The sequence below is a fragment of the Cryptotermes secundus genome, unplaced genomic scaffold (genome assembly GCF_002891405.2).
Source record: "Cryptotermes secundus unplaced genomic scaffold, Csec_1.0 scaffold1266, whole genome shotgun sequence".
Classification (NCBI taxonomy): Eukaryota; Metazoa; Arthropoda; class Insecta; order Blattodea; family Kalotermitidae; genus Cryptotermes; species Cryptotermes secundus.
In genome coordinates, this window is record NW_019741993.1 from 141725 (window position 1) to 168171 (window position 26447).

Here is a 26447-nt window from a genome sequence, read left to right on the forward strand (position 1 = left end):
TATGACCTGTCCTGTGAACTTCATGGTCTTGCTGTATAATATCGATGGAAGTTCTGTAAACTGAACATCAGTAACATAGAGCATACTGTAGTCAGTGTCTCACAGGCTGCCTCACAGCACAGCAACTATATCTCTACAGTACAGTGACCAGTTGTATTTGGGAAACTACACAACTACTGAAAGGACACGCACCTAATCAAGAAACACTGATCACGTACTTGTCCTCTATGGCATATGCTGATATTACATCATTTACTGTGGAGATTCTAGTCCACTGGACCAAATACAATCAAAATGACAACAAAATTAAATTGCATTAAATTAACCCAATGGTATGTAATACCTCCCACCAGAAAAGGCTGCGGTGGAAAAATATGTATCTCACAAGCAAACAATTCTGAGGTTTCAAAAATGGCAAAAATCTGTTTTATTTTCTGGGTTATGATAACAAGCTGTCTGGCAGATGGGTCCTAATGTTCCAAAGAAACATTACAGGTAGGAATCTGTACCCTGAAGATGGAAGCAGTTTGTTCCTTTGAAACACTTGACATTCACCTACCTGACTACCTGGTGTCATAACCCAGAAGACAACATGAAAAGAGGCATATGTAACTAGTCAGCATACTGTAAAGATATAAAACCCCAAATTCAGAAATAGGATGCAGGAAGGTAGGGGAGGTTATAATGGTCTGTGACTACCATAAAGTAAAACTGAATTCAGAAATATGTATATGTGGTCACTACAATTCAAATTTTTGTTCCTTGTCAAGTGCTTACCTTCATCATCCAGACACTAGGGCCAAATATTGCTGACATCAGATGAATGACGATTATTGAGATCTGAGCTTCTGTCACGTCAATTTTGCCAAACCTTAGTGTTCCTGAAACAGATCCAATTATTTCACAGCACGCTTTCACGTGTTAAATTTTCCAACGTATTCAGAAGCGGCAATGGTTAACTGGACCACTAATACCATGATAGTATGTAATTCATGGGTGCCACAAATGGTTATAGAGCATATGGATGGGTTGCATGGAGAATGGTAGGATGAAAGAAGCTTTGTTTGTAAATGCATAAAACTTTGACACCAAGTGTGAGGCCAAACCAACATCAAATAAGAAATGAACCCTCAAGATTAAATGTACAAAAATATTTACGTTCTACCACTTTTTTTTATGGGGGCACGCAGTAGCGTAGTTGGTTGAGGCACTATGCTACAAGCAGGAAGGTTGTGGGTTCAAGTCCTGATGAGGTCACTGGAATCTTTTCAATTGGCCTAATCCTTCCTGCCGCACTATGGCCCTGGGGTCGACTCAGTCTTTAACAGAAATGAGTACCAGGAATTTTCCTGGGGGGTAATGAGTATGAGTATGAGGGGTGAGCCACAGAAACTGGCCCTTGAACTGTGACCTTCAATGATCTATTGTGCTTCCCCTACAGATTAACACTTTATTAATCCTACAATCTGAATGAAATGTAAGACTTTATTTATGGGGGCATCATATAAGTCACTTGGTTCCAGGAAGAGTTGACCCAGGTGGTGATATCTTAGGTAAGCTACAGCGTCACAGTCACATAAGATGTGTGTGGCTGATTCATCTTCTTGTAGGCACCTTTCACAACTTGGTTGTCTGTTAGTCCCAGTTTGAAAAGGTGCACTTTTAGGTGGCAGGGTCCAGTAAGTAATCCTACCACCCATCCTAGTTGATTTCTGGTTAATTTTAACAGGTCCCAAGTTCTTTTGGCAGAGGATCCTGATATAAATCCTTTTGCCTATTTGAGTCCATTTGTGGCTTCCCAGTGTTTTTTGTGATTTTTGTTACTCCAGTCCCTGATCGCTTTCTTGGCAACTCCAATTGAGATGACGCAAGCTGGTTCAGGTCCTATGAACGGTTGTTCAGATCCTGTTCTGGCCAGCAGATCTGCGGTTTCATTCCTGGCAACACCCTCATGGCCTGACACCCATATCAGTTGAACTCTGTTATGTCTGGCCAGTTGTATGAGGGATTGGTGGCAGTCCCAAACCAATTCTGAAGTGATTTGGTGTGTACCAAGTGCTTTGATTGCAGCTTGACTATCTGATAGAATATAGATATTCCTATTTTTGTAGTTTTTACCTAAATTCTCAACTCCACATGCCTTAATGGCATACAGTTCTGCCTGGAAAACTGTTGTATACTGACCAAGGCTGAAGGTATGCTTCCGCCCTGTTCCATCACAATACACTCCAGCTCCAGTGCCTTTATTTGTCTTGGAACCATCTGTACACCAGACTAGTCCCCCCTTTCTGTCAGGTTGAAACCCCTTTCCATTCATTTCTATCAGTAAATCTGATCATGAAGGGTTTATTACAGACATGTTTTGGTATCATTTTATGAGATCCCATTTGTAGGATTGTTCCCTTTTTCATGTCCTGAATCATGTATGTGTGTCCAAAACCTTGAGATTTAGGTCTCCATTGATCATTGCAACGTAATCTGTAATTTCCTAACCTGGCCTCTGCTTCCATTTGCAAATGCAGTGGGGGGAGTCCTAGTAGGATTTCCATTGCAGCTATTCTCATTGCTCCTGTAATTCCCAAGCAGGCCGTCCTTTGCAATTTGCTTAGTTCAGCCTGGCTTGTTTAAGTTTAACTCTAGGCCACCATATAGTAGCAGCATAGGTAATTATGGGTCTTACTACAGCAGTGTATATCCAATACACCACCTTTGGTTTCAGTCCTCAGGGTTTTCCAAATGTGCTTCTGCATGTCCAGAAGGCCTTACAGGCCTTGCTAATGACCTTGTCCAGCTGTTTTTACATGTTAGTCCCTTGTCTAATGTTATTCCAAGGTACCTGACTTCACTGGATAGCCGGATCGCTTGACTGAAGAGGACTGGTTCCTTAAGCCCCTTGATATTCCTCCTCCTTGCAAAGGGTATAATTACCATCTTGTCTGGATTGACAGACAAGTTTGTTCTTTCACACCACTGCTGAAGTGTGTGCAGGGCTGTTTGTAAGACCTCTGACAAAGTGTAAGGAAATTTCCCATTTATTAGGATTGCTCAGCCTCTAACAGAAATGAGTAGCAGGAATTTTCATGTGGAGTAAAGTGCGGCTGGTACGTAAGACTGACAACCTTACTGCCATCTTTGAGCCGATTGTGTAGATTATGTGGGATCCTCAAGGTCTCACAACCCTATGGGCCTCCGAGCCCTGTTACAGGGATAGCTTTACCTTTTACCACTTTTTATAATTAAACAATGAGACACTTAAATTATATTAAACAAACAGGAATGACTACTTCATGGAACTTTATTTTCTGGAGATGTTCTTTATCCTGGGAATATCTTCTATTTGTTACATAAACTCTGCTGAACAATATCAGCAGTAAATTGAACACAAACATATGACTATCACTTTATGTTCTACAATATAGGAAGGAGTGTCACCTAATTAAAAATATAGTCTTGGACAATACTGGTTACTAACCTGACACATAAGTTTGCCAGTGTGCACAATAAAAAAGTGTCATTGCACAAAAACACTGGAAAAACATCCATGTTGGGTAGTAGCCCAGTTGGACAGCTATACATGCTGACAATGCAACAAATACTGCAAAGGAATAATACTTGTTCAGATACATATTTATATCAGTTATAAAGCAGTTCTTCTAACACAGAAGTATTAATATTCTTCACCTGTAGAAATGGAGTCACAGCCATGGTCAAACAATTCACCAAGCGGATTTGACGTGCCTGTTCTTCTGGCCTGTTTTCCATCAATTGCATCTAAACTTTGGTACACAAATAAACCCAAAGCACAGACGAAACACGCCCATCTCGGTGCCTGTTAAAATCAGCACGGTTAAGTTCCAACACCGTGTAACGTAAATAATGGCCTAAAATTCTGAAACATAACCCTACTTAACAACACTTACCTCTGCTTTTGCGTCAGGACTGTACCATACGAGGATAAGCGTTGTTATAATGTTCACAATTAGGCCTAAGATGGTAATTAAATTTGGGGCAATCCATAGTGGTGTTTTGCTGACTAGCCAATTCCACCATGGTTGTAAAAGAGGGTCAACCAGGCTGATACTTGAACAGCTGTATTTATGGTCGCTAAGGCGTTTTAGCTGAGCTGGCGATAACAGCTTGTCCTTATAAAACATCACGACAGCACTAAACTCTCACCTGCATCAATTCGAAATTTAAATACTAAATATAAGAATTTACTTAATAAATAACCTACACATAACACCACCTTACTACGCAGAGTGTCCGATGGTGTCTACTCTCTTATTACCCCTACTTCCTTCACAGATAAAACTGGACTACTATTCCAAAGCAAGTAATATGTGGTTACAGAAGCTGCTCTCTGCTTTCGCTGACCACTTCTCAACATATATAACACCTCGAGTTTATAGAAATGTAATAACGCTCGCTTAATAAAACATGGGCTATCACGGTCCTCACGGCCCTCACCATCCTCACTGGCTCACTGTTCTCACTGTTACCCTTCCTTTCGGAAGTGGTCTTACGGGTCTTACGATCAGAGCTACTAGCTGATTGGACGGCGGTTCGCACAGTGTCATCGGTGTATTGTTTATACTCGCCGCTGTAAGGGGGATTGATAAAACAAGTAACCCTAGCAACAGAGACAGGGATTGTTTTTTTGCTGTTAATTCCCCGACACAAACAAGAAGTCACTGTAAAACCTATAAACCTCCCCACCCCCCTTCCCAAAGACTGAAACCAGCATACAATTATACTACGGAACCAATGGAAACGCCTGCTGGGATTTATAGTGACAATTTTGTCAATTTTATTAATAAAGTGAACCAGAATTAGAATTTTGATATTTATTGTATCCGATGTAAATTTGTTTATGTATGTCCGCTTTATGTTTTATAATTGTTTGCATGTATGTTTGTTTTGTTTTGTTTTTTGTTTTTGACATGTTTCAAGTAATTATTGTAACTTAAATTTTGATCTTGTGACCCATTCTATATCCTATGGCTTGTATTAAGCCTGTATCAGGATCAATTAGAAAGTGAAATAAATGGAATGGAACCTATGAGGGTCACAATTGTGCCTGTGAATTCTGTAAGCGACGTGATATTTGTTAGGTTGCCATAGAAACAATGGCGGCTTCTGCAGTGAACATTATTGAAAGCAGAAAGTATGGCAATGGAGTTATGTACGGGAGGTGGGTATTTGGTTCGAGTCTTGCAAGTATTTGAAACATTTGATAAAGAAAATCCGTGAAGTGGATTTGAACCGTTTTTTTTATCCTGAACTGCTTGTAATCTATTTTGACATGCAGGCCAATTGTTCTATTTCTCACTGTGATTTCATTATATTGAGGCCTTTAATGTATGGAGGTTTTGCTGCATTCAATTTCATTTTTGTGATTAGTACTGGTTCCTTTACACAGAGTGGTGGTGCTGGACAAGATGCGAATCACCTACTGCACAGATCTGGACAAGTCTGTCCTCATCACCAACTTCGAGAAGCGAGGCTGGTCCCAGGTTGGACCTGATGATGACTGGAACTTCTACTGGTATGTACAGTGTGCCCAATCCACATGGTCAGAACCTGTTTCTTAAAAATATGTGCAGCATATGTTATGTATCTGTATGGAAAAAATCAGATTGGAGTAAATCTTGACAAAATTTGGTGCAGGAGGTTATATTCTAATTCAGAACATAATGCATGTATTTAAAACATTCACAACAGATGTTAATGAGAATTTTCACTCCATGCCAAGCATTTGTGCTACTTCTTTCTGAGTGCTTGGCCCACCCTTTACCCCCAGGAAGATTTCTGGTACCCATTTCTATTAGAGGCTGAGTCGACCTCATGGCCATAGTGCAGCTGGAAGGATTAGGTCAACTGCAAAATCTAGTGACCTCATCAGGAATGAATCCGCAACCTTCTGGCTTGTAGTATAGTGCCTCAACCTACTACTCTACACTGTGTCTCCATCATTTTTTTTTTCAAAATGGTATCAATACCATAGCTGCAGTTATTTATTATTTTTTGCTTAATTACATTGTCAGTGTCTCAGACTACATAGCATGAAATGATGGGACAGTTAATAATCAATGAATTGGACAGGATGTGGAAGGAAGTGATCATGGTCAAATTAGAAGTATAGAGTTGATTAATGAACACTGAACTGAAAAGGATGTGGAGGGTAACAGTTGTGGCTTGATTGATGTATTATCCTGGCATTTGACTGGAAGGACTGTGGAAAACAATGGAAAACGTCATTCAAGATTTTGTTTTCTTGGCCGAAATTGTAACCAGGTACATATCCAAAGCATCATTGCTTGAGGCAACTTGCTCAGTTCTTACACTATGATGATCGTGTTCATTTTGCATCTGTGTGTTGCAGGGCAGGGACCCATACATGTCGTACACTTTTCAGTGTCGATAGTGGCTACAGAATGACAGACAACCAGTGAGTATTGGTGCTGCCAATACCTCAGAACTTCATTATAAGTCTCTTTCTCAGAAATTCATACTTAGTTTAGCAGAAGGATCCATTAATATATATGAATTTGAGAGACACTTGGGTTTGTTTCTTAGCAGAGGAATTAGAAGAGTACTGATCTCTGGGATGTGATCCCACATAGTCTGGTAGAAATTCACCAGTGTCTTTGAGTAACATACTGCCTCCATCTTCAGGATCAAAGAGTAAACCAAGCAAGCAACCAGCAAGAAACAAGCACCAAACTGAGCTATCCTTGCTGCTTGCTTGGCTTGGTTTTCAACCCTGAAGACAGAGGGAGTGTGTTCCTCCAGAAGCTCCAGTCATGACCATAAGAACCTGAAACCCAACATAGGATTTCCTCTTCAACACTACACAGAGGGTACAGTCAAACTTTCTTCACAGAAGAAAATAGGACTGGTACGAGAAACTCCCTCCCATGTAACGTGGAAGTTAATGATATGTGGAACCTTACTTCCACATTTTATATATACCCTCATAACATGAGCCTAAACACAGGTAACTTGACTGTTTTGCTGTAGAGCAATAAAGGCAATGTAATGCAGTGTATAGAGTAATAAAGGCAATGTAATACAGCATTAGTTTTATCCAGCTATCTAACTAGTTGTTGCAGTGATTTGAGACTGAGTCCTTTGGTACTGTGGCTTCAAATGCCTATTATACCACACCCTGAGAATATGTAAGTAATCATATATGAAGCACTGGTGCATTGATAATTGGCAGGGAACAAGAAAGTTCATAGAGAAATCCTTCCCAGTGCCATTTCATCATCACAGCTCCCACATGAACTGTCCTGGGACTGAACTCAAGCCTCCCCGGTAAGAAGCCAGCAAGTGACTGCCTAAGCTATGGCATGGTCAGGTATCTAAGTATATGTTCAGATCCTCTCATCAGAATGCTGAGCAAATAAATATTGCCAGAAATTTGTTAAAATGTTTCACAAGGTACAGATATTTGGGAATGAGAGTAAAAATTCAGAATTTACATTCACAAAGAAACTAAAGAGCAAATTAAATTCCAGAGAATTCTTGCTGCCATTCTGTTATTTTGTCTTCCTGCTTGGTATCCAAAATCATAAAAATTTAACTACACAAAACAATTTAGCTGTTGTTTTGTATGGGTGTGAAACTTGATCCCTCACATGAAAAGAAGAGTGTAAATTAAGGGTGTCTGAGAAAGGGTACTTTGGAGAATATTTGGACCTAAAGGAGAGGATGTAACAAGGAGGTGAGGAAAGTTACACAATAATGAGCTTCATAATTTGCACCTTCGCCATTTATTATTAGGGTGCTTCAGTCATGGAAGATTAGATGGACAGGGGTTGTAGCACACATGGATGTGATGAGGAAAGCTTACAGAGTTTTGGTCAGAAAACTTGAAGGGAAGAGACTGCTTGGATGATGTTGTGAAATAAGACCTCAGGAATATTCTTGCAATGTCACTTTATTACTCAACACTGTAACTACAGTTCAACGTAACTATAACACAAAATGTTGAACAAGTCGTTTCACAGTCGCTCTTTTCATGTTAACAACTCTCACTAGACTGTAGAACTGTCCAGCTCTCTCTGCTGGCTAACCACTGGCTTCTGTCAACACCACTGCCCCTACTGGCTCCTCTTGGCTTCCTCTGTATTCTGTCTGCCTCCACTGACACAACCAATATATATATGCAGGTGGGGCATGCTTCAATTCCTTCTCAAGAGCCCCCCCCCCACACATAATGCAGGCGGGACGTGTTCCAATCCATTCTCGAGAGCCCCCCCATAATGCAGGCGAGGCATGATTCAATGTATTCTTCACACTTTTCCACATCAGTCGTGTATTCACTGTCATCTAAAAGATCCTAAATATCATTATCCAATGCAATTAGTTGATCGAAGGTCTCCCGTAGATGGTCTTGGTAGTGCCCATAATCCTCAAGTGGGGTGCTGGCGGTGGATTCAATTATAAAGGTAGTGGGCCTTGTCACTTTCGCCCTTGCCGTGAAGCGCTTCCTCTATAGCCTTCGGAGTTTGCTGTCCACCATGTCAAGTTGCGAGGGTATCTCCAAGTACAATCTCACAAGCTAGTTGATCGTCTGCATGGGGATCTGTCGAAAGTCAGAAGTCAGAAATGTCGACAGAGCCAAGTTGAAGTCAGGAACCGTGGGCGTATTTGTTTTCTCCTTACCCTGGAAGTCTTGATGTCTAAATGTATCATGAGACAGCTTCATGATGGACACAAATTCATTCACGATCACCAAGATCCCACAGCCCTTCTTCCCGGGTTTTAGCACCAGAAAATATTAAACAAGACCTTGAGTATTCTTGCGATGTCACTTTATTACTCAGTGCCATAACTACAATTTAACGAAACTATAACACAAAGTGTTGAACAAGTCATTTCACAGTCGTTCTTTTTGTGTTAACAACTCTCACTAGACTGTAGAACTGTCCATCTCTCCGTGCTGGCTAACCACTGGCTTCTGTCAACACCACTGCCCCTACTGGCTTTTGTTGGCTTCCACTGTCTTATGTCTGCTCCCACTGCCACAGCCAATGTATATACATGTATGTGTATCCAACAAGTGGGAAACGTCATCTCCAGCAGCATCTACACTTATGTCACAGCGGGGAAGTGTTTACTGGCCTGCTGCCCCAGCAGCAGCTCCTCCGCTGTTATGTCACAGTGGGGAAGTGTTTACTGGTTCGGCAAATAACTCGCAACAACTAGTAGAGCAACACACATATGCAGTCATGGATCATAAGCCAAGGAAGTAAAGGGGAAAGAAGTCTCAATTCCCAATAGATGAACCACATGTACATGGGGGATAGTATTAAAATAGATTTTAAGAATCAGGATGGATTCATTTGGCCCAGGGTAGGGTTGGGTGGCAGGCTCTTGTGAACACGGTAATGAACATTCAGCTTCCATATCATCATCATCATCAGTAATCTGTCAATACGACAGGTCCACAGTCTCTTCCAAAACAATTCCTCCACTTAATGCGATCTAGAGCTTTCTCCTTCAAGTGACAGTATCCTCTTCTGTCCCCAAGGTCATCCAGCATCTTCTTACATCTTCTTCCTCGTCTTCTTGTCACTTCTATCCTACTGACGACTGGGAATTCCTGACTAGCTGATTGACCTTGACATATTGGCTTCTCAACAAGGACACTGCTCCATCAAGTTAGTTAAGTGTTGCCGGAGGATCTTCCTTGAGCAGTTTCAGCTGGTGAAAGTATTTTCTTTTTGAATTTGAAAGTTAGTCACCATGTCTGCAAAAGCCTACAATTAGATTCTATCCTGAGCCAGTTCAATTTTTGCAGATCTCCACACCATACTTTTCTAAGATCCATTTTAATATTATCATCTTGTCTATGATTAGACCTTTGCTCCACCATTTATATTTTATGTTTTCTTATGTATCTAACTATTTTTTTATTGCTAGTGGGGTGGGACTAAGTCCCTTGTACTGCGGCCACTTCTGGCCTATTTTACCAGCCCCAGATGATAGGTGAGGGTGATTGTGGAGCAGTTGGTGGAATGAAGATTGGCAGGGGAAACCGAAGTACTCAGAGAAAACCTGCCCCAGCGCCACTTTGTCCACCACAAAGCCCACTTGACCAGACCCGGGATCGAACCCGGGCCGCCACGGTGTGAAGCCAGCGACTCATCACTTGAGCTATAGCGCGGCCTATGTATCTAACTAACTTCTTGTAACAGACTCCATGAGACACCAATAGTTGGAGAGCCACATAAGAATTTCCCAGTATTTTATGGGAGTCAGTATTCATTGCCATGTTTTCAAGACTCTTCAATGCATCTCTATCCTGAGAGCCAGATGAATCCAGTCCATGCCCTTTTCAAATTTCCATTTTCATAGTATCCTCACATCTATGTCTGTATCTTCCTAGTGTACTCTTTCCTTCAGATTTTCCCTCCAAAACCCTTTTTGCATTCATCTTCCCTCCCATGTATGGTACATACCCTGTCCTTTTTATTCTTCCTGACCTGATCATTCCCATTAAATGCGACGAGGAGTACAAGTCATGAAGCTCCTCATTACACAGTTTTCTCTTGCCTCCTTTATCATACCCCTTGGATCTAGAAGTTCTCCTGAGCACCCTGTTCTCAAGCAGCTTCAGTTTGTGTTCTTCCTGTACATGAGAACAGTTTATTTAAATTACCATTATTCACCATGTTTTGGTGCTGAGGAAATAAACTGTATACTGTATTGTGTGCTGCTGTGTTTATATACAGCAGTGGCTTAAACTCACAATTGATCTTTCTTTGTAAGCTTTCCCCATGCCTCCTGCATTCACTCTGCATGTCATCCAAGCAGATTACATTCCAATAACAACATCAGATATAAAGTAAAACTTATTGAGCTCATCATTGTGTAACATTCTTCAGTCTTCTGTTGCTTCCGGTCTTTTGGTTCCAAGTACTCTAATTAATATTTGGCTTTGAAATGCGTTGCATCTAATTTCATCCATCACTTACAGTATTAAGAGATACTTTCCTTCACTCACTTATGTATACAGAATTTTTGTGAGGAAGCCAGTTTGACAGCAACACCTTGAAAGATCAAGGAGGAGGTGGAAATATATTACTAAGATGGTGCAGCACAACATTCTCATCATCTTATTATAACTGTGTGTTTATGTTAGATCTGATCCTGTCACAGTGGTATCAAGATTACAGTCCTTGGTGATATGATGCCACGTAGTTTAGTACATAACTACCAAGATTTGAGAGGAATCCGCTACCTCCGTTATTAAGGTAGAGAAGAGGTAGCATATTCCTCCTTAATGTTGGTACACATGTACCAGACTTCATTGTGTGACATTGCAGGAAACGGTATTGTGTAGATTATGCGTTGTTTGTCCAGTACTTCCTATGTCCAGTGTCTGTTGACATTTGTGCCCCCTGCCTCAGGTGAGGGTACCGATGAGACAGATTCTGTTGCTCCCAATGTTAGGGTGATTATGAGAATGATGGTTGGCAGATGGGGCCTGCAGCTTATCATGGTAATGGTGGAGGATAGAAATATCTTGCATTGCTGCGGTATTGTTTAGATTATGCGTTGTTTGTCCAGTACTTCCTATGTCCAGTGTCTGTTGACATTTGTGCCCCCTGCCTCAGGTGAGGGTACCGATGAGACAGATTCTGTTGCTCCCAATGTTAGGGTGATTATGAGAATGATGGTTGGCAGATGGGGCCTGCAGCTTATCATGGTAACGGTGGAGGATAGAAATATCTTGCATTGCTGGGAATAGAACCCGGACCCTACAACCCATAGCCTGTCACTATACTGACTGAGCTCCTGGGACATAATGTTGTATGTATTAGTAATTTTCAATCATTTTTGGCATAAGCTTGTCTTCTGTTTTAATCATTCTCAGCATCATATTAAAGTAGACTTTGGGGAACAGTGTGAATTGATTGGAAATGGTTCAGCATAGTGTCCATTCATGGGCTTTCAAATTATGACTGTTGGCCCTTCAGGTTCTCTTACCAGAGTTAGTGAGTCTCACAAATTATATTTTTTTGGTTGCATATAAGGTAAAGATAAAGCTATCCCTATAACAGGCTGCAGAGGCCCATAAGGTTGTGAGACATCAAAGCTCCCACATTTTCCTGAGTCAACTCACAGATGACGATGAGGTTGTCATCCTTACACACCAGCCACCCTTTACCCCCAGAGAAGATTCCTGATACTTATTTTTGTTAGAGGCTCAGTTGACCCCAGGGTCATAGTGCAGCTGCAAGAATTAAGTCAATTGAAAAGTCTGGTGATCTCACTGGGAATTGAATTCACAATCTTCCGGCTTGTAGCATGGTGCCTCAGTGAGCTACACTCCTGTGTGCCCCATTTGGTTGCATATAGAATCATCAACCACTTCCCAAATCACTATGAGCTGTCACGCAAGGATCTACTTGTGAAGAACATCAAACGCTACCGCAAGGAACTAGAACGTGAGAAGGACCCTCTAGCAGAACGAGGTGATGTGCCAAGTCGTTACTTGCATCTTGATTTCATCCCAGTCACCTTCGTGCTGCCCGCAGGTAAATGCTTATCACTATGGTAAGTGCTCTGTTCTCCCTCCAGGCAAATGCCACAAGGTTACCAACCTAGCTCAGTCACTACACATCACTGAAAATTTATAGTTATTATGTACAAATTTTACAGAATACACACAACTGATTTGTAATGAGTAAATCATATTTGTCCATATTTTTTTGATTTCAACATTCTGAATAATTTCTCATAACACTAATATTTGGAGGTGGGGGGCATTGGAATTTAACTTCGTCATTATTGACGCCATGAAAATTTTTTCCAAGGGAAGGCAGTCAAAAAATTTGATTATGAACTTACATTTAGACCGTTTAAGTATATTTTTATATATCCCCCTAGTTTTGGGTCCCTATACAAAAAAGAATTTATGTATAACCATCCTTTTTTTCAATTTTAATTTTATTTCCAAAATTACATGGGCAGCAGATGCCTGGATTGACCCCTGCTGTCAGCACCCATGTTTATCAGTTAAATAAGTGCTTCTTTGGGCAAAAAATTGAATGCATTTCCTGCATAGTGGAAAGGATGTGTCCTCACCTTTTCTCATGATAAATAATTTTTTAAAAAGTTTTAGAGTTTGTCATGAACTTCGCCCAGTAGAATTTACATGAAGACTGAAGTAAGTTTTCTTGTGTAGGGTGCAGTAAATACTGAGCAGAGTCAGAGAAAGATTTTTCACACATAGGCATTAATGGCTACGTGAATTTTCACGTTTTTCTGTATTTATAGTTAATTTAACAAGGCTGTTGGTAACTCAGATGCATATAGGATATTGGTGGGAAAGCCAGAAGGAAAGGGGCCAAGACATAGGTGGATGAGTAATATTAAATTAAATCTTAGAGAAATAGGATGAGGTAGTATAGATTGCATTGATCTGGTGAAGGGCTCTTGTTAACACAGTAATGAACCTTTAGATTCCATAGAATGTTGGGAAGTCCTTGAGTAGGTGCACAACTGGCAGCTTCTTAAAAAGGGGTCAGCTCCATGAAATTAGCTAGCTAGTTAGTTATTTTGTAATACAGATGTGTTAATATGATTTAGTGAATAATGACTTGGAAGCACTGTGGAAGGAAGTGATCATAACCTAATTTGCGATACTATCCCAGAATTTCCCTGCAGACACTAAATAAAACCGATAAAACCTCACTCAAAGTAGAAAGGTTGTAGGCTGAGATCTGAACCCAGGACCTGCCAGATACAAAGCATGAGTCGAATAAAACCTCACTCAAAGTAGCCAGGTTGTAGGCTGAGATCTGAACCCAGGACCTGCCAGATACAAAGCATGAGTGCCATCCACTCAACAATGATGTCCATTGCATTTTGATGTTTTCAGGGCAGCTGCTATCAAATATTGATCAGGACTCTGAATATATTTGTGATGTTCCCAGGAAAGAAGGTTAAGTTGTTGAATGCCACTTGAAGAGAAGGAGAAGAAGAAAGAACTTCAGATATTCATGCAGCAATGTACTTAACTCAGTATTTTGTTATATTACTGAATGGAAAGTGTTTTGGTTAGAGGCATAATTTCATTTTTATTTGATGCATCTTAATAAGCAGAATTATGTATTGCACTTGTCTTATTTTGATCAGTTTTTACTTGTGAGATTTTAGAGTCTCACAACGGTAGTTATGAAGAGTTCTGTCTTCTGTGATATAACACCATGTAATCCATTCATAGTCAATCGACGTTTTGGAGGAACATATCACCTCCATCTTCAGGGTTGAATAGTCTGAGCAAGATACCAGTGTGAAAGCAGGTGACATTGGAGGCGATATGTTCTTGGAAAACGTTGGTTGACTTTCACCATACTGCACAGTGATATTTCCCAGAAGACAGTTTTCTACTTGACTTTCTTTCCTGTAACATCATGTATCATGTGTATAACTTGTGTGCGTAGATGTGTTTCTGCTTATTTTGTTGTATGCTTCTTCAATGAATCTTGAAGTTGAGTAAATCATCTGATATTTAACCTTTTGTTCTGAACTGATACAGACTACAACATGTTCGTGGAAGAGTACCGGAAGAATCCACAAAGCACGTGGATTATGAAGCCATGTGGCAAGTCTCAGGGCGCAGGCATATTCCTTATCAATAAGCTGTCTAAGCTGAAACGGTGGTCTCGTGAGAGCAAAACGCCTTTCAATCCCACCCTTGTCAAGGAATCCTATGTCATATCCAGGTAAGAGCTGTCTAAATGACATTCCCTTCAATGCAAAACATATCCTGCAAAGATGGGATATTTAAATACTCTTACAACATTGCTTTAAAGTTCTGTTTAAATATCTTGCAGGCATGATGTTTCCTTTTCTTTCTGCCTCCTTGGTTTCATTCCCAATTTCTGCAATTTGTTCCTCTCCTTTCTTCACTTTTAACCTAACTTCATTAAGGAAACAAACTGGGTTTATGAGATCACCATGCTCTCTGTATGCATGTCTGTGTTCCCCATCATTTTAGCTGTTGAACCAGATGACTGAGTTTTACAAAACTTCACATGGACAGTATTCTAGTGAGATGGAACATTAGTGCCACTTAACATAGAATCCTGAAGTAAAATATAGAAATACTTATTTGAAAAGTATACAGCGTTTGTTAAGTAATACTTTTGTAGAATGAAAACATGGATTACCAGCTGCAGGGTGATGCTGAGATGCAACATTATGAACTGTTACAGATATATTGACAATCCTCTGTTAATTGGAGGCAAGAAATTTGACCTGCGACTGTATGTGCTGGTGACCTCTTTCCGACCCCTCAAGTGCTACCTGTTCAAGCTGGGGTTTTGTCGGTTCTGCACTGTCAAGTATGACACAAGCATACAGGAACTGGACAACATGTATATCCACCTAACAAATGTGTCCATCCAAAAGCATGGTGTGAGTGTCCCAACTTTGCTGTATCTATATCACTATTCTTTATGTTCCAGTTTACTATTACAGTGAAACCGCAATTTTAAGATTTTGTAACAACCTAAAATTTTAGGCATATTTAATTGTTTGCCTTTCTGTTATCATTTTAGTAATTGGGCTTGAGGTAAGCAAGTATGCTGTGGAGCTTAGAATTCTTTTGTGGGGTTTGGAGCAAGAAATCTGAAAAGAAGGCAATTTCTGCCATGGTGAGTCTTGTCGGGAGGGGTCCAGCTGTCGGAGTAGATCCTGCAGCTGATGTCTTCCAGATGTGAAACGCAGTACATAGGATGATGTGACTTTCATTGGTTTTAACCAATAAGATTGCCTACACTAGATGTAGGGGTAATGAACTCTGTTCGAATCCATTCAATTAGCAATGAGAAACTGATGCCACTGCTTGGAAGTAATGAATCACTGATATGAGTCACCTCAAGGGGCTTTTGTTGCGACTTCACTGGTCAGCAGACATGTTTTGCAACTTCAGAAATTTGTTATAATAAATTTATACTAGTCGTGGTTAAATTGATGCAAGGTAGAAATTGAGCACATCATTATGCCTCATCCCTTCTGCAAATTAAGTAACTCATTGTTAAGGGTATAGATTGGTGAAGTAAAAAATAAATACATTTAACACCAAAGTGAATCACTGGCTTGTCATATGATGCATGACCAGTGTGTTTCCCTGTTAATGCAACCCATGAGGTAGAGTCAGACATTTAGCAGCTGAGTTACTTATCCACACCTCAGCTAATGCCACCCAAGCATTGCATTTGCGGACTAATCTGAGAAATCTCTAAAATGGAGGGTATTTAACACTGAGATTATTGAAATTGATTTTCAAATGATAGAAAACCTGAAAACAAAGAACACTGAATGGGGGTTCCACTGTATCATTCTCCCATCTGTGTTTAACATCAGTCTGTGCCAAAATTCCATACAGTAAAATCTTGATTTAAACTTTCTCTGTCTAGTATTTTACAGTGTTTTGCGTTAATTGTTTTAGGCCAACCAACATCCCATATGATGTATATTTTCCACATATTAGTGTTTCTCATTTAATGTTGTGCCCACATGTAATAAATGAGAATTCAATCTCTACATGAAATTTGTTCCTCTGTTTATTATCATATTTATACAAACATAAGACTAGGTTCTCTTTCCACATTTTCAGTCTTAAGAAATGAAGGTTCATCTCGAACTTGAGTACAAAAAAGTATGTATTTCTGTTCCTCACACCTGAAATATATATCAAGCCGATTGCATCCTCATTGATCCAACCACACTAACAATATTAGAGCAATATAAATCGCAAAGCATCTTGTTGTGTAACTTACTCCAGTCTGCTGCTGTGCCATCCCACTAGATCACTATTTTTCCTTGCCATTTGTTTTTTTCACAATTTACATTCTTTTCTGGCATGAGATCGTGCTCTGGAACTGTACTGAGTTACACTAATTAGCTTTCAGGACATACTTTGAAGCATAAACAACACAGTAATAGTTAAATGAAAACATTAACCGAACTTATTCTTCTCAGTTTCATTTGTGTAACTTCGGCTTTTGTGGTTCAGCTGCCTTGTATACTGTGGTTATTCCAATATTATGGCATACATTTCAGTCACTGTCTTGAGTATGAATGTGAGGTGGTAAGGGGAGAAGGGGACTGATGGTGGAAAATTAGGGTGGGGTTGTGAAATGCAGTGCTATTCGATGGGTAGAGTCATGTGGTGGAGAAGAATGTTTGGAATAAAACAGATGTATCCAAATTTTGCTGCTTGTGTCCATCTTTACAGTTTTCACCATTAATTTTTCATATTGTGTCTGAAGTTCTCACAGCAGTTAGTACCAATATTACAGTCCTCTGGTATGCAGTGTCATGCACTTTGGTAGATGGGTACCAGCATTTTGGAAGAACATCCTCTCTCCATCTTCAGGGTGGAAGAGTAAAGATGGAGGCAACAGGTTCCTCCAAACTGTTGGTACCCATTTATCAAGCAAAATGTGATGTTGCATCCCAGAAGACTCTAGACATGATATTTTTAAATGGAATGATGACAAATGCTTGAAGAGCTTAAATTGCAACTAAAACACACAGTGGAAGTAAACTATAATTGTCATTCTTGGTGTTTCATGTAAGGAAGGTACCACTTCATAGGTTTCTTCACTGGTTCCCTTTGCATGCACACATTTCAGGGCGAGTACAACTGTATGCATGGTGGTAAGCTGAGTGTTCAGAACTTGCGGTTGTACCTAGAGAGTACATGGGGCAAGGAGGTCACAGAACAGCTCTTCACTGCCATCTCCTGGCTCATTGTACACTCGCTGAAAGCCGTGTCTCCTGTCATGGCCAACGACAGGCACTGTTTTGAGTGCTATGGTTATGACATCATTATAGACAATAAACTAAAGCCATGGCTTGTTGAGGTATGTACTTCATTGCCTAGCTCTCTCAGCTTCTGTCAGCAAGGTGGTTACTGTCTCCCATTTTGTGTTACTCATGCAGATATGCCATGACGCTGATAGAAGAATTGTTATGTAATTTGTTAACCTTTTCGGCAATGTAAAGTTGTCCCTGTACTTAATTAGTTAAGCACTACACCATGAAGGCGCATAGGGGAGTGGATGTATAGACCCACATTTTCTTGACCTCAGCACTAATTGGAGATGAGTGGTCAGCTTCACGCCTCAGCCACTTTACCCCTGGGGAAAGAGCCCCCGGTACCCATTTGATAGGAGGTTGGGTGGACCCCAGAGCCGGTCTGCACTGGGACTTGAACTCTAACCTCTTGGTCATCCAGCCTTTAGCCAGTCACTATACTGACTGCACTATCCCAGTTCCTAACCCTTTCAGTGCCAAGTTTATTTTTAAAAGTCACTAGTATCAGGCCAGATTATTACAGTACTTCACAAAAACTTGCATTTAATTATCTGAAAAACTGTAAGACCTGCATCACATACCAGAAGACCATAATCTGGAATGTGGCTATTTTATTTCTTTCACTACTCTTTAATTTAATTAAAACATTCCTGTCTGTATTACCATTTGTATACACATAAACCTAAGGCTAGCTGGGATGTCTAAGCAGTGTCTTCAGCAGAAAGCTGGAAATGTAGCTACGGGATTGGTCACCAGGTGGCATTGCAGTCTCAACTCTGGCCCAAAAATAAATTTCCATTCCTGACAGGCTACTATATTCAATGAAATTATGATTTTGCATACATTATGTTAATGAATCAGTTGAGGGGTCCTCTGTAGAGACTGTAATTAAAGAAGGGAATTGTTATTTTGAGAGTTCTGCCCATTTGTAGCATTTCAGATCGGAATGACATGCGGTCACATATTAATGAAAGACTACAAAATGCATATGGCAAAAAAAGTAATGTACGTGTATATTCATAGTGTAGAAACAGTAGCTATTATTGAAGTTTATAAAATGTCTGTCAGTATTTTAACATCTATTTTGGTTTGGAACATTAAATGTTTGATTGTCACTTAGCCAGTAATATCTTCTTCACATTGGCTTTTCTAGTCCACCACTGTTTTTTCCTCTATGCCACTGCACTTGCTTCTCCTTGGTCTTGCACTCAACATCCTGTGAGTCATTGCAATGTCAGCTTCACATCTTGCTTCTCTTGCACTATCACACTGTTTTTCCCTCCCCACCCCACCGCCTTACCCCCTCCGCCCACATATGCATGCACACACATTGTACATCCCTTCTAAGGTTACAATCAGACTGGACTCAATTGCCTTGCACACACAAGAGATGAGGCGCACTTGGCACTGAGGCACTGAAAGATGTGAGAAAAGGTGGGATTTCTGGAAACTTCGATGAACAAGAGGCTTGCACATGGTGGCATGTGACCCACCTCCTTCCCATGCTTACTGCTCCCTCCCTAAGGATGCTAATCCCAAGTAGCACCTAGATATAGAAGTAGTCTATCCAGGTGGACTACCATCATCTTCACCCGGTGATGATACTGGGATCCTGTAGACTACATAATTGATCCATGTGATAACATTGTAAAAGCCTTCCAAGGACTGCTGCACCATAAGTGACTCTCCCCTTAATTGGTGCCACCAGACCTAGTTTACTTCCTGCAATCCAGCTGCTTTAGCAGGTGGTCATAAGAAGCCTTCATCATGTTGCTGGCCACCTTCAGATGTTGACAGGCATAATGATGGCTGTCATGCAGTTGTTTCATGAGGTCTGCCATGTAGTTGGTCATAGGTTTCTCCTTGTTTAGGGATGCTCCAAACAGCAGGTATATAATCATCCAGCTTCTGAGGCCAGCATTGTCCCACCAACTCACAGTGGCAACACAGTAACTTTTGGTTGTCTGACTGCCATTCAACTTTCTGGAAGTGAGCGCAAGCTTCACATAGTCTTCTGGAAAGTGCATCTACACTGGTGTGCAGTGCACCCACCCCTGGCAATATTCAGCCCTCCTGAGAGTTGCCTGTCATCGATATTGATCCAGCATCCTGGCCCTGATCAGTCCTCAGTGAATAGATTTTGAACTTGGTCATACTACATGCCTCCAGGGGACCCTTAAGCCACAGAACCAGTATTATGTCACCACTGATCACCATACGGAGAATAAATCATGGTCATGACATGGCATACAACAGTGACACTTCTGTTTCACCCACTCATAGCACACTGTGTTTCAAATACGGTATGGTATCATAAGGTCACAGGATATCCAGCCCCAGGATGATTTTGTCCTTGATGTTTGAAACAAACACCCAGATGGGTAGTGCACTTTGTCCCACAGTCAGCAGTACCAGCATCACCTTCATCTTGGGCAGTCTTGACATGACGTCAAATCTGGTACTCATCACAGATGCCTTGATGACAAGGATCACAAGGCGGGATGTAACCTCACTCTGGCCCCTGGCATGTAGGCTGTCACTCCTCTCATCCAACATGTTCAGTGTGAAATGGGGGGATGAAGGTGATGATCCTGGTGTCCTCTTTACTTGTTTCTTGAGTCCCAGTCAGTCCTCATTATGTATCTCATGACAGTCTCTTCTGAGATCCGGAACATCCCCACATCTGTGTTCCCAGTGTGGCTGCAGCCCTTACTTCTTGTGGTGGTTTGGCTATTGTTTCTGAAGCCTTAAGCCTCAGGGCTTAGTTAAGGGGTTGAGAGACCTCTTGCCAGCCATGAGATGGTGCTGTTTCATTTCTCAGTCCTTCATTCCATCAGTGAACACACAGGTTGTCTCCTTGGGTAACCTTACAAGGGCCCAGTAAGCCAACTGATTGATGGCTGCTGCAAATTCCTGTAGCAACTTGGCATTCAGCTTGGTCTGGCTTTGTCTTATGACTGGTGGGCTGCCACCAGCTGGTGATGTGCATAATAGCCCATCTGCGCTCTGACACTCCTCATATATTGCTCCAGCTGGGATATATTGTAGTATGTTAACAGCTTTCTTCAGCAGAATGCCATGTAAATGCAGAGCTTTCTCTGGGCTGCCCAAACGCTGCCATGACCTAAAACTGTTGGTGAAACAATGTCTATGATGTGACTCTCTCAAATTTCAGCAACTTCACCATGGTGGCACTGGTCCCTGCTTTTGTTCTACCTTCACATCCTTAATCAGGCTTCTGCTGCCACCAGCTGTGCCTCAAACTCTCAATCTGTGGCTTCCAGATTACTTCAAGTCACCTCTATATTGCATCAGGTCACTTCTTTGATGAATCACAAAACCTGTAGCTCACTACTGAACTCCTCACTAAGATTCTGAGCCTGCTGAAGCTCTAACCAGTCTGTCTTTTGTCACTTTCCATCCCTTTAAGAATCAGGCCTGAATATACTTGTGTGGATCTAGCATGGTCACTAGGGTTATGCTTGAATATGCACATTCTGCAGTTGGTTATTCTTTCCTTCAAGTGAGTGCTAAACTCTTGTGTTCTTTTGAATTTCAAATGTATGTGCCCATTAAACAGATGTACAGTTAATGTGTAGGAAACCTCTTCTCCAGACAGAACTGAGAAAATTCATGTAATCTGAAATACTGACAAAAGAAATCTAATGTGGAGGTTATGTCCATTCTTCAATATGTCAGGGTGAAAGTTTTAAGGGAAATGCTGTTTGAAGATTACTGTCTGCTGGGATATAATGCCCTGCAATCAGCAGGAGTTCACCAGTGGTGTAGAGGAACATACTGCCTGCATCTTCCAAGGTTGCAGAGTAAGCTAAGCAAGAAACCACCAAGAAGCAGGTTGCAAGCAGATCCTGTTCCAAAAGTCAGTAAACATTTTATCAGACTACACTGTGTCACATTCCAGAAGATAGTTGCTACACTATGTAGTCTGGATAGCGGCCTCCGTAGTCTAGAGGTAACGTTCCCACCTCATAACTCGTAGTACGCGGGTTCAAATACCTGGCGGAGGTCGTCGAATTTTTAAGGGCGGAAAAATTCAGGGAACAAGTCCTCTGGGAGGGTCCCGTGTCGTAGCTTTACAGCACGTAAAACAACCTCATATCTCCAAAGGAGGTCACTGAGCCAAATTACGGACGTTTCCTGCCCAACAACAGTCTCTAATACCTTTGGTAGATGGGGAAAGCATTATAGATACCTCTCAGCTAGTAGAGCCAGTCTTGCTGGCTGGGCGGGAATGATGGTAAGCACCAGTACCGGTAGGATATAGAGACTGGTAGAAATCATAGAGGGAAGCACAATGGACCAATACAGGTCTAAGTGCATGGGGAAACCCACCCTCTCCAATAACTAACTAACTATGTAGTCTGGATACTGGCAGCATTATTTACAAACTGTCCCCCCATAAAATGGTTATTAATAGCTCTGGTTCAAACACTGTTCTCCCTCAATGCTGTCAGACATTTCTCTTTGCAGGTGAATGCATCTCCCTCACTGACATCTACCACTGTGAACGACCGAATTCTGAAATACAAACTCATTGACAACATCCTTTCAGTGGTGCTGCCCCCTGATGGCATTCCAGAGTGAGTATGTGACCTACAAAATTGATAATTTGAGCAGTCTCAGACTAAACGAATCTAATTTAGAGGTAAGACACTTCAGTCACTATAACTGACATACCTTTTTTGACACTGTAATCATGAAACACTGTTTTAGACTTACATTTTATAGAGAAGTCCCAATATTAAGTTTAGGCATAATACCTATGCAAAATCTGAAAATTTTCCAATTTTGTTATTAGGATTCCATGTAAAATGTAGTCAAGATTGTGTAATATGATTTAAAATTCAGTTCAGGCTGCAAATTATGTTATGTACTGCCATGTTAGGTGTAATAATGTATGGATAATGTATTTCAGCATCCTGTTGCACTGTATTCTTTCCAAATATTCATTTCCGTCTTATGCAACTTAAATCAGATGTTTCAATTCAAAATTTAATTTTAACTAGAACTTTAAATTCTTTCACTTTGTTTGTCCTATTTTACTTATACACCAATCACAAACACACACTGTGCATAAAGGAAAACTACATTTCAGAATTCAGAACTGAATCATAAAAAAAGCATTATGATGGTGCATGAAGTGCAGCAGTTTCACCAAACCAATGTTAGTGCACCTCATGATGGCCATCTAGGCTGACAGATGTTGTGTAAAATAGGACAAATATTGTGAAAGAACTGAGAGTTTTAATTAAAAATTAAACTTTTAATTTAAACTCTAATGTAAGTTGCATGGAAGACAGACACGAATATTTGGAAATGTATGGAAGTTTGCTTTCACATTCCTCATTCTCTTCTTGGCATGTTGTTTAAACACAGGGTTAGACTTACCTGTATACGATTTGTTTAGAATGGGTGTAGGTTATGACTGTTTCCACTTCACAGTCAGAGAAGCTTCTTATCTGGTAGTGGGGAATGTTGGGGGCAAGTGTTGGTTTATTTAATTCTCAGACTGTATAATGTTGAATAGTTACTGTGTAATGAACTGGAAAGGATGGGGAAGGAAGCAGCTGTTGCCTAATTTTTGGTACTGTACTAGCAGAATAGCCAGTCTCTGGTCCAAGACCTGAACCCAGGACCTCCAAAATATAAATAAGACTATGATGTTCAATGTGATTATTGGGTCGTGTGTTGACAGATTAATTTCAAAATATGGTCACTTTCCAGTTCCATACTTGTAACTGCTGTCTTATTTCACATGCATTTGCTCTGTTATCAGTGTTCGTTGGAATAAGGTTCCATCACCTGAGGCTCTTGGAAACTTTGACCTGTTGCTGGATGAAGAACTGGCATCTCAGGAGGAGCACTCGACGAATCAGAGTCGCAGCCGATCTGATACACGCACCCCCCTGTACCGCTGGAAGTAGACAGTGTGGTGTCAGGTTCATGGTTAGACAGTACAATACAAACATCAGCCTCTGTTACATTTCAGTCACACCTACTGTCTGTAATGAAGATCTGTATCTGATCCTACACTGAGGCCAAAGAAAGAAGTCCCATGGACTGACCTCAGCACATCTCCCTCAATCTTTTACTCTTTCTCCAGTGTAATCGCCTATATTGCCCTCCATCCTCTAGCCAATCTGCTGGTAGTGATAACCTTCAGTAGTGACAACTTCATTCTTCATTTGGCTGGTTGACATAGGTCACAGGCAAAGAACATTAGGCAGTGTGTGCAAAGCCTCAAGTGACATCCATGGGACTTCTTTCTGCTGCCTTATTATAATCAATTTAACTATGTGGTGCATAATCTTCCTTGAGCAGCTGGTCAAGTAATTTCCTGCTTTTATGCAACATGAAGATTTATTACTGTGCCCACAAAATCCCAGCACTGGACCCCAATCTGACTGAGTTGAATCCATTCCACACCCTCACACTGTGTTTGTTTCCAAGCCTCATTCCTTCATATATCCACCAAGAGAATACTTCCCAGTATGCTCATGAGGTGTGTCATGGTGTGGTACACCAACTCTTGTCCTCATGTGGCTTGCACTGCTCAGGACACACTGAACTTCATGCAACAGAAGGTGCTGACCAACCGCCATACAGCCTGGACTGGTCACTGGGTGACTTCCGTGTTGCTCACCCCCCTCAAGAAAGCATTAAAGGACCATGAATTCAGGTTGGATGAAGGTGTTAAACCTACCGTGGTTCCACCAGCAACCCAGGGAGTTCCTTGGTTGTGGAATCTGCTGGTTGGCACATCAATGAGATCCTGCCTCATTGCCCATGGGGACTATTTTAACATCCTCTGCTCTTTCACCCTGAACAATCTCTGAAAGGGTTCCATTTGAACACGTCTCATAATTAAATAATAAAATGTCTGTCATTAATTCTACCATACATTATGACTTTATTCTTGATCATTAAATTACCTATGTACGAGGGTCGTACTGAAAGTCATGAGCAACAATTTCTTTGTAAAGTAACATGCTTTATATTGAGAAACCAAATATACCACCTCAATCTACAGATCTTTATTTTTTCCACATAATCGCCACTTCTTTGTACACATTTCTCCCAGCGTTCTCGGAGTTTGAAAATTCCCCTTCTGTAAAATTCCGTTCCAGCCATCCGAAGACACTAACGCACTGCTTTCTGAATTGCCTCCCTTGTCTCAAAACGTTGTCCACGCAGCTGATCCTTCACAAATCCGAAAAGACAGTAGTCGGAGGGTGCCAGATCAGGGCTATAGGAGGGGTGTGGAAGAACTTCCCACCCCATATGTGCAATTGTTTCCAATGTGAGGCGAGCGGCGTGGGGGTGAGCGTTGTCATGCAGGATGATGTTTCGTCCCAGACGTTTATCGTGCAATGCACGATGGAGCTTGTGCAGTGTCTGGACATAACGAGCAGCACTGATGGTTTGCCCAGGTTCCAGGAATTCGGCCAGAATAAACCCCTTTGCATCCCAGAAGACTGTCTGTGCCCATCACCTTCACAGCTGATGGCAGTGCATTTGCCTTCTTTTTTGCTGGAGAATTCAAATGGTGCCATTCCATAATCTGCCGTTTCATTTCGGGCTCAAAATGGTGAAACCAGCTTTCGTCACCTGTCACAATACAGAGCAAAAAAATCATCGCCTTCGTGTCGATATCTCTGCAGCAGTTCTGAGGTACTGGCTTTTCGCTGTCCTTTGTGGTCTTCGGTCAATAACTGCGGGACCCAACGAGCACAAACTTTCCTATGGCCCAAGCTTTCAATCATCTCCTGTACTGCACTGTGCCTTATTCCAAGTTTTTGGGCTACTGTGTCCACAGTCACACACCTGTCATCTTGAATGATCTCATCCACTCTTTCCTTGTTACGTTCAGTTGAGGCTGTTCGAGGACGACCGCTCCGAGGCTCATCTTCGATGCTGGTGTTCCCATCTTTAAAATGTTTCACCCATCTTCGAACACTGCTTGCACCCATGCACACACTTCCATAAGCATGCTGAAGTCTCTGGTGAATTTCCACAGCAGGGATTTCCTCTTTCACAAGAAATTCAATGACAGCACGCTGGCAAAACCACATAAGGTTGTTGGCCATTTTGTTAGGAGTGATACTGGTCATGTGATGCAAGCTACTGACATCACAAGACACTCAAGGTTAACACAACAGCTGGTTCCACCTACCACCATACTCTCTGTCATCTGCTGTTCCCAGGTTGCATGCAAAAAAAATTGGTATGACCTACATATAAACATTCATCAATTTTAAATGCAATGGAAGGTGAATGAGGTGAATGAATCCGTGCCCTCAGTCTCCACGCTTCAAGACTTCTGTCCATTTTAGCCTACTTTCCTTATTTCCAAAAAATTAAAAGAAGCTTATTAGATCACCTTGCTGTCTGTCCATCTGTGTAACCTCCCCCCCATATTTTTATTAAGGGGTTTGTGAGATAACCTTGCTGTCTATGTCCACCCCCCCTCCCCATTGTTGCTAGGCAATGACCCTTTAATGCTTCACAACTCTGGGAGTCTTAAAACTCAGTGGAGAGAGAAAGTCATGAGACAGTAAAATATGGTCATGAGTCCCACA

The 26447-nt window shown here is 41.2% G+C and overlaps 3 protein-coding genes across 9 annotated transcripts in view; 1 reads left to right on the forward strand and 2 right to left on the reverse strand.

The window, feature by feature from the left end:
• Nucleotides 1–4863, reverse strand: part of LOC111872974 (cholinephosphotransferase 1) — a 76150-nt gene extending 71287 nt beyond the window's left edge. For 3 of the 7 annotated variants that reach the window (XM_023867308.2, XM_023867303.2, XM_023867306.2), the window contains exons 1-4: nt 3921–4862; nt 3682–3829; nt 3473–3595; nt 778–881 (exon numbers count right to left, since the gene is read on the reverse strand). In XM_023867308.2, coding sequence (XP_023723076.1) covers nt 778–881; nt 3473–3595; nt 3682–3829; nt 3921–4154 — 609 coding nt within the window. In that variant the 5' untranslated portion in view covers nt 4155–4862. Of the gene's footprint in view, nt 1–777; nt 882–3472; nt 3596–3681; nt 3830–3920 lie in introns of all 7 variants that reach the window. The other 4 variants (XM_033754908.1, XM_023867305.2, XM_023867309.1 and 1 more) reach the window with 3 other exon arrangements.
• A 5-nt stretch (nt 4864–4868) lies between these two features.
• Nucleotides 4869–24877, forward strand: LOC111872973 (probable tubulin polyglutamylase TTLL1). Its single transcript, XM_023867302.2, has 9 exons — nt 4869–5191; nt 5420–5545; nt 6383–6448; nt 12373–12551; nt 14558–14744; nt 15237–15438; nt 17664–17894; nt 22339–22448; nt 23645–24877. The coding sequence occupies exons 1-9, from the start codon at nt 5127–5129 to the stop codon at nt 23790–23792; spliced, it is 1314 nt and encodes a 437-aa protein (XP_023723070.1). The 5' UTR covers nt 4869–5126; the 3' UTR covers nt 23793–24877.
• Nucleotides 22465–26447, reverse strand: part of LOC111872975 (39S ribosomal protein L21, mitochondrial) — a 34959-nt gene continuing 30976 nt past the window's right edge. Inside the window, exon 6 of the mRNA XM_023867311.2 lies at nt 22465–23782. The gene's annotated coding sequence lies outside the window, so the exon portion shown is untranslated. The remainder of the gene's footprint in view (nt 23783–26447) is intronic.

What these genes read in the sequence shown, in the direction of transcription:
- LOC111872973 (XM_023867302.2), top strand. Translation starts at nt 5,127, where the DNA reads ATGGCGGCTTCTGCAGTGAACATTATTGAAAGCAGAAAGTATGGCAAT. An exon ending in TACAGAATGACAGACAACCA is followed by an intron (nt 6,449 to 12,372) that starts GTGAGTATTGGT and finishes GGTTGCATATAG; the next exon opens with AATCATCAACCACTTCCCAA. An exon ending in CACCTTCGTGCTGCCCGCAG is followed by an intron (nt 12,552 to 14,557) that starts GTAAATGCTTAT and finishes GAACTGATACAG; the next exon opens with ACTACAACATGTTCGTGGAA.